The sequence below is a fragment of the Micromys minutus genome, assembly GCF_963924665.1.
Source record: "Micromys minutus genome assembly, chromosome: 16".
Taxonomy (NCBI): Eukaryota; Metazoa; Chordata; class Mammalia; order Rodentia; family Muridae; genus Micromys; species Micromys minutus.
Window position 1 is genome coordinate 52,642,695 of NC_137985.1, and position 8,263 is coordinate 52,650,957.

Genomic DNA, 8,263 nt, shown 5'->3' on the forward strand with positions numbered 1-8,263 from the left:
TGTGGCTGCCTAGCAACAGAGGCACCCTACCTCCTACCTTGATTTTCCTCCTTGCAAATGCACCCTTGGGTCTCTAGATCATTCTATTCTTGAATCCATCCCCACCTCGCAAGCTTCCTACCTCTTGTTTTTGCCCTTCTAACATCCTTGCATTTCAGACACCTGGTACCATCAGGACCAGTCTTGCAAATCATCTGAGCCCTGTAAAAATGTTTGCAGTAAAGTTTCCAGTATCCTCACACAAAACCCCACCACGGTGAAATCCTGGTTTTCTTGGTTCTACAGGAAATTCTAAAAAAGCAAATAAACTTCTACTTCTTACAAAGAGCGGGCCGACCTGCTAGAAGCTGAGTCACTTACAACACCTTGACCATTTCCTGTGGTCTACCCCTGCACAATATAGCTGCTATTTTTGCCTCTTGGATATCTAAGCAAACAGCACGTTCCAGACCATGGTTAAGGTTGAGGAGCCCCCGAACTGTGGGATACATCAGTAGGCAAGGAAAGGGCTGCCTCCCAAGCTTGAGGACCTGAGCTCAGACCCCCAGCTCACAAGTAAGCCGTGTAAGCCCATCAGGTGGCGTCCTCCCGGCACTGGGGGGGGGGGAGGGACAGGAGGCTTGGCAAATCAGTGAGCTCTGGGTTGAGCGAGAGTCACTGTCTCAAAGAAAATAAGGTGACGAAAAATAGAAAACACCTGATGGCAAACTCCTGGCCTTCACATGCATGCCCACATATACACTGCAGACCCATACACACATGCGAAAATGCACAAGAGTCCCCTGCAGTGTGAGATGTCAGGACACTGTTTCTGCTAGAAAGCTTTGGGTTCTGCTGGAATCTCAGCTCTGAGGATGTCAGCTGTGCAGGGAGGGCTGATCACATGATAGAGACACTCGCCAAGTGATTCTAACACTGTGGGGAGACAGGAATTAGGAGGACGGCAGTCTCTCCCTTTCACTGAGCCTTTGGCATGTGCAGCACCATATGAGTAGCATTTTGATAAAGGGGAAGAAGAAGCCAAACATGGTGGCACACGCCTTTAATCCCAGCATTCAGAAGGCAGAGGCAGGCGGATTCCTTTGAGTTCGAGGCCAACCTGGTCTACAGTGTGAGTTCCAGAACACCCAGGGCTACACAGAGAAACCTTATCTTGAAGACCATTTTAAAAGAAGGAAAAGAAAGCTCGTGGGGAGGACGAGTGGCTGGCTGTGACTGTTCGGCTGAGCAGCGCGGACGGGATGCGAACACAGGCTGCCTCACTTCAAAGCTGGCACAGAGTTGTCAGACAAAGTGGTGAGGGCACACGGTGAAACCATCTCAGACGAACAGTAAGTGAAACACCACAGAACACACAAACTCTTCTCCCTTTTAACTGGACTAAAATATTTAAAGATACATGTGCAATTCAGATAAATAAATACTACAAAATTTTGCCCTACCGTTAAATGATTCTCTTCTGTAATGAGAGTTATGTATAGATGTGGAGGAGAATGCACATGTGATGTGCTCCCTCCAAAAGGTCTGGCTGGAGACTGACATCCATGCCACACTAAGGTAAGGGCGAGTTCACTGCTCAGGCCACAGGTCTTTTTAGATAAACCCAATCTCATAGGTCATAAACCTCAGAAATCCAGCCACGCAGCTTCCTGCACTAGAGTTGAAGCCATCACATCCTGTAAATATCTCATTTCTAAAGCAGTGTGGGCCATGCATAGGTCATGCTGGCAACTGAACCTGTAGCCTCGTGCATCATGGGCAAGCACGTGCTGCTGTGCTGTGCCTCAGCCCCTGTGATTTCTGGCTGGAGTGCTGGTTACTCGAGGGTGTCAACTACAGACTCATGGAACAGTCAGAACCCTGTGGCTGTGTCTCTTACAGAGTTAAAATGTCATGCATGACTCTTTTGCATTATAGTTAGACATGACCACATAGGTATAGCAACCCCCAAAATTCATTTGTAAGAATAAAATTTCATGGGGGTAACATAACCAAGTGATGGGACCAAAGGTGTGCACCACCACTTCTGGCTTCCACAGTTTTTAGCTGTATTTTTAACATTTATCTACAAATGTTTAAAAATATATATAAGCATGCCACTAAACATCTGTTACTGCAAAACAGACCACACTGAACATCTACTAAACTGATAAGCCACATTAGGCAAGTCCTAAAACGTGTAAGCTCGTTTATACTCTAAGTTCCTTGACATTTTCTAAGTTTCTGCACATACAAAATTCTATTCATATATGGATGGATGTGTGGTACCCCTGAGGATCACTTAAAAATCTCTCTTTTTTCTAATAACTATGACCTTTATACACCCTGCAACATACTATGCCCCAGGCACTGTAAATGGAGTACTGGTGTATCTGGACACAATGAAACGGTGACAACAGACCATCCCATAACTCCCTTGGTGTCCTACAGGTGTTGACAAAATCCTCTTGGTACCCTACTCAGGCTTTTTTCAAAATAATTTTTGTTGTGTGTCTGTGTGTGGGTATGTGCGCACTGTTCAGTGCTGGCAGAGGCCAGAAGAGGGTGTCAGACCCCCTGGAACTGGAGTTACTGGAGGTACCATCATGAGTGGTAGGAACCCAACTCCAGTCCTCTGAAAGCACAAGATGCTCTCCTGACCTTGGAGCCAACCTCTCCAGCTCCTACTTAGATATTGTTTAAAGTACTTTGTCTCTTCCAAAAGCCTCCAATAAAGCCATGCATCTGGATTTCTGCTTCTGTGAAGATGATGGTGTCCCTCCCCCACCTGCTCCTGTGAGGCACAGGTTAGAACCCTGTGTGTCCTCCCTAAACCACGCCTGCAAAGAAAGCCAGCCAACTAAGAACTCCAGGACAGAGGAAAACGGTAGTCCCTGGGTTACCTTTTCCTACACATGACCCGCCAAGGGAGATGATCAAGAACGAGGTGCCTGGAAAGAGAGCTTAGCAGTTACAAGTACCTGCTGCTCTTGTAGAAGACGAGGTTCTGTTCACAGCCCCTATAGGGCGGCTTACAACCTAACTCCAGATCCAGAGGATCCGATTGGCTCTTCTGGCCCCTTTGGGCTGTACATAAATTCAGACAAACACTTGTACACATAAAATTAAAACTAAATCTTTTTACTAGGAGGGGTGGGGCTGCAGAAGTAGGTCAGTTGGTAATGTTTGCCAAGCATGCGTGAAGCCCTGGGCTGACCCCCACACGGCATTTAAAACAGGGCGCGTTAGTGCACACCTGTCCTCTCAGCACCCCAGGGGCACGAGCGGGACCACAACCCATCTGAGGCCAGCATGGGCCACACAAGACCTTATCTCAACAACAGCATCAACAAAAGCAGCAGGAAGCAAGCTTGAAACAGATGGCAAATGGTGAAGTCTCAGGAAGAGATGGAAGATGTAAAAAGAACCACAAAGAAGTTTTACAATTTGTAAATACGAAAAACAGGACAGCAGAAATAAACTCATTGGTTAGACTCGAGAGTGAACTGGGGGCCAGGGGTTAGAGCGAATGATCAGCAAGTGAGACAGGCTGATGGTGCCATCGGGACAATAAGAAAACAGACAAAAGTGAGCAGAGCCTACATGGTGGTTCACAACCATCCACAACTCTAGTTCTAGACCTCACTAATCAATACACTCTTCTGACCCGCGTAGGCACCATGGAATGCACATGGTGTACATTTATAAATGCGAGCGAAAGACTCTTACATACACAACAAGATAAGTAAATACAATCTTAATGTAAACAAACAAATATGGGGGGTGATTAGGACAGAAACTTGACTACACTGCCTGCCCTCACACCCACAGGTACATATGCAGGTGCACACACACTGATAAGTGTGTGTATGCAACACATACACAAAGCAAGAGGAACTGAATGACTATCCTAATCTGAAGTCCGGAGGTTGGAAGGAAATATTACACAGTGCTGGAGATTCAGCAGGGAGTGGGGGGAGGGGCACCAACCCAGATCCCCATCCCAGGAAAAGATCTCTTGGGGATGAAAAGAAAACCAAGGCGAAAACAAGAGAATGGTCAGAAAACCATTGATGACCAAATGTAATTCACCAGGACTGGCAAGATGGCTCAGTCAGGAGAGGTGACTGACGGCCTGAGACTGAAGCTGAGAATCATCGTGTGAGTGTGGAAGGAGAGAACTCCCTCAGAAGGCTGTCCTCTGGCCTCCACACATGGGCTGTGGCATGCAGGTTCATAACACACACACACACACACACACACACACACCACAGTACTGTGTACACACACATACACACACACACACCACAGTGCTGTGTACACACACACACACACACATTATCTCCCCCTAAACTATACAAAAACAAAAAACAAAAAACAAAACTAAAAAAGAGTAAACCAAAATGGAATTAAAAATAGTGTATCCTTCTATATAAAATGCATTGTATCTGTCTATGTGCTCAAATATATTTTAAACATTAAGGCTTTAAAGCCAAACCATGTTGCTAATCTCAGCACATGGTCTGGTATAAATGCCACTGAGTTTGGGTTGTAGTAAAATGTTACATATAACACTGGGAAGCATGGTAGCTCAGTAAAGGAAAAAGATGAATTTTAAAACTAGATAAACATGGAAATGTTGAATATATCTGACATTTGCACTTTGAGGATTCATGGACCTGGGTAGATGACTTAGCAAGTAGAAGCTCACACACAAAGTGTAAGGATCTGAGTTCTAATCCCCAGTTCCCGAAGAAAGCCCTACTCCACGGTGGGTATCTTTACTCACAGTGTTCCTACCACAAAGTTCCTGTTCCAAAGGAGTGGAAGGTGAAGGGAGCTGAGGTTGTGTACTGACTTACACGCTCTCGCACGCGCGCACACACACACACACACACCACAGTACTGTGTACACACACATACACACACACACACCACAGTGCTGTGTACACACACACACACCCCACAGTACTGTACACACACACACACACACACACACCACAGTACTGTACACACACACACACACACACACACACACACACATACACCACAGTGCTGTATACACACACACAATGAGCTCACACATCTTTCCTTTGACCTACTAACCTTGACACAGACACTGTGGATGACACACTAAAATCTAACCACAAATTTTATATGCTAATTATTAGAAGATTCTTATAATCACAAGCACAAGAAACACAGGTGGCCTTACTCTATAAAGAACTCGTAGGTGTTGTGGGAAGTAAACCCTCACTTGGTAACAAGGCAGCCTGGCCTCAAGTCCGGACTTCAGGCCAGGCCTGTCATACAGTGACATGACTCAGAGGACAGACTTCCTCAGTGCTGTATGAAGGTGTGCCTCGAACTCACACCAACTGAAATAACTGAGCTGACATATTTTCAGCTCAAACTAGCCAGGCTGCTGTATTCGTAACTGGAATATCCTCAGAGTGACTGGAACACGGACCCCTGTGTTACTCATCCCACACAAACAAACTCCTTACTATTAATCACAAAGAAATGGAGCTTTTGCCGATGGATAAAAGGGTACTTATATTCATATTAGGCATTCTGACTAAAAAATGAATCTAATTTGATGTCTTTGTGTGCTTTGTGATTTTTTTTTATGTTGTTAGGCTCAAGTCCTCCCACATAGAGAAGATGGGCTTGCTCCAAGCAACTTGTCTTGCTCATAGGACATCGGCGACTCTGACACACTGTAGTCTTGCTGAGAGCCTGCAAAGCAGTTCTTCGCTGGCTGCCGCAGTTTAAAGAGACTTGGTGTCTGGGCACAAAGCTCGGTTGTTAGACTGTTTGCCTGCTTGGTGCACGAAGGCTTGCGTCGGGTTCCAAGGGCTGAGTTACCTGGGAATGAGATCCACCTGTAACAATCAGCCCTGGAGAAGTCGAATCCCAAGGATCAAAGTCATCATTGGCTACATAGTGAGTTCAAGGTGAGCCAGGGCTTAGAGAGACCCTGTCTCAAAAGGTAAAATGGAGGAGGGGAAGGGGCAGGGCAGAAAGGACAAGGGCAGAAAAGGTATGTGTGTGACTGAGAGAAAGAGGCAGAGACAGACAAGCAGACAAGTAGACACACAGGTAGACAGGTAGACAGACAGACAGACAGACAGACAGACAAACAGACAGACAGACAGGCAGACAAGGACAGAAACGGAGAAATTGAAAATGAGATTTCATCAAGAGCAACAACCTGGCAGACAACAGACCTTGGATTTGTGTCTCAGTTGAAGTCTTGCATGGCCCAAGGTATTCCAGTGAAGGAGGAGATCCACACATACACTGTGGACAGGTGCACATACAAACAGATGTCAGTGCAATGATAAAAGGATGTCTCTAACAACGCATTAACACAGACAGGCCACTCTAAGAACATCCCCCACTTCCATGGCGTGCTCCCCAGTTAGTAAATGGTGTCGGAGCACTGCACACTGGTGGGTCTAGTCCTCCTAAGTGGCAGCCTATGGTGAACTTGCAACACTGGAACCAAGTGCCTTGAAGCTTTACAAGGTTTTTAAAAGATAAACCTGCTTTTCTTTTATGTACTTGTAGATATAAAGGAGCAACTAATGGCCGCTGCCTTAAACATCCTTTCCCAGGTATATAGTTCCTGAAGACAAAGACCTTCCTAGAACAGGGATAGAGAAGACTCACGTCTTCCTTAAACTTGTGTGCGTGTGTGTCCTTGAGAGCAGGCCCACGCTCTAATGCACATGTTAGAAACAGCCTCCCAGAGCCGGAGTGGCTTCTTCCACCGCAGGGCCGGGGATTGAACTCCGGCCATTAGGTTTGTGCTCCTTCGTGAGCCATCTCATCGAGCCAACCTTATTTCCTGAGACAAGGTATCTCACCAAACCTGGAGCTACTGTGACAACCACGAGCTGGACCCTGGCAAGTCGCAGAAGGGAGTTAGAGAGCTGAGGAAGTGGAAGGCTAAGGTGCTTATGAAGCCCTGGGTGCCATCCCCGGAACCCACGGGGGAAAATCCTGGCCTGGAGGTATATGACGAGGATTTCAACATTGGGAAGATGAGGTCCAGCAGACCCCTGGGGCTTGCTGGCCAGCCAGCCCAGCCCATTTAGCGAGCTCCAGGTCTATCTCAAACCAAACCAGACACAAACACAAGGCTGCGAGCGCCTGAGGAACAAGACCTGAGGTTATCCTCTGGCACAAAGACACAGAGAGAGAACAGTTAGAGATGAGGTAACCAAGACAGTGACAGTCAGAACACCTCCTTTGTGGTTAAACCGTCTCCAGGCTGCAGCTGAGCCATTCCCAGAGTATCAAAGATGAAGGGGCCAGACCACTTCCCATGAGTATGCAACTGCCTCCTCTTTGTGGCCTTTTCTAGGGGAATATGGGAAGAAATAGAGAGATCCCATTTACCATGATTGGGGAGGAAGCCTTACCCTATGAATATGCCATCTACCTCATAAATATTCATTAAAAATATTTTTTTAAGCCACACTACAGAGCCCACAGTTCAATCTCTCTCCGGAGTGCTTTGCTTTGTCTAATAAACATCTGTTTAAACTGTCGGTGTCTTTTGATCGAATTATTTCCTTCTAGAAGCCTAGAAGGAGACACACCCCTACCCTCAACAGATTCCCTCCAAATGCTACCACCCGCTAGTCCTTTGCTGTCAAGGGTCAGAGAGTAAACATCTCGGACCTCGCAAGTCAGAGTTGTGCAGCTCTTAGCTGCGGGAAAGTGGTGACTGTAGTTGCATTCCATCCATCAAAACTTGGAAGTGTTTAAGCCCAGGCTGCAACGACGTTGTGTGTCCAGGACAGTGAACAATGCGACCTAAGGGGGGTCCCGTCTGAAAGGAGAAGGCGCAGCGAGCCTAACTTATACGCTGAGCGTCCTGAGGACAACGGGAGGAGCAGGATGAGGGCTGGAATGGCACACTTGGCACCCAGTGTGTGACAGTGGGGTGGGAAGGTGTGAGGAAAGGAAACACCTAGGTCACCACCCGGCATGTCACTCACTTGGAAAGGCCAGCAGGGACGAAGGCCATAGCCACAGCGCTACTAGGACCACGGGCTTCATGGGCGTTGTTCACAGCACTCCGCCATCCGACGGGAACGTCCTGGGGCCACCAGGCCGGGGTACCTCAGGGCCGAAAGGAGGGATGTCAGCGGCCTACCGTCCCACGTCAGGGCCTTGGCGCCCAACAACGGTTGCCCCACTGAGTGGATGGGGGCGGGGCGTTCGCGCGCGCGCCTTGCGCATGCGTGTTGGTACTCAGGACCTGGCTCGG

At 47.5% G+C, this 8,263-nt stretch overlaps 1 protein-coding gene across 1 annotated transcript in view; it reads right to left on the reverse strand.

The window, feature by feature from the left end:
• SPESP1 (sperm equatorial segment protein 1) overlaps positions 1–8,052 on the reverse strand; it is a gene marked incomplete at both ends in the record, with an annotated part of 12,873 nt that extends 4,821 nt beyond the window's left edge. The window contains one exon of the mRNA XM_080930774.1: positions 7,992–8,052. Within this exon, the coding sequence (XP_080786900.1) occupies positions 7,992–8,052 (61 nt within the window). The remainder of the gene's footprint in view (positions 1–7,991) is intronic.
• Between the last annotated feature and the right edge of the window lie 211 nt (positions 8,053–8,263).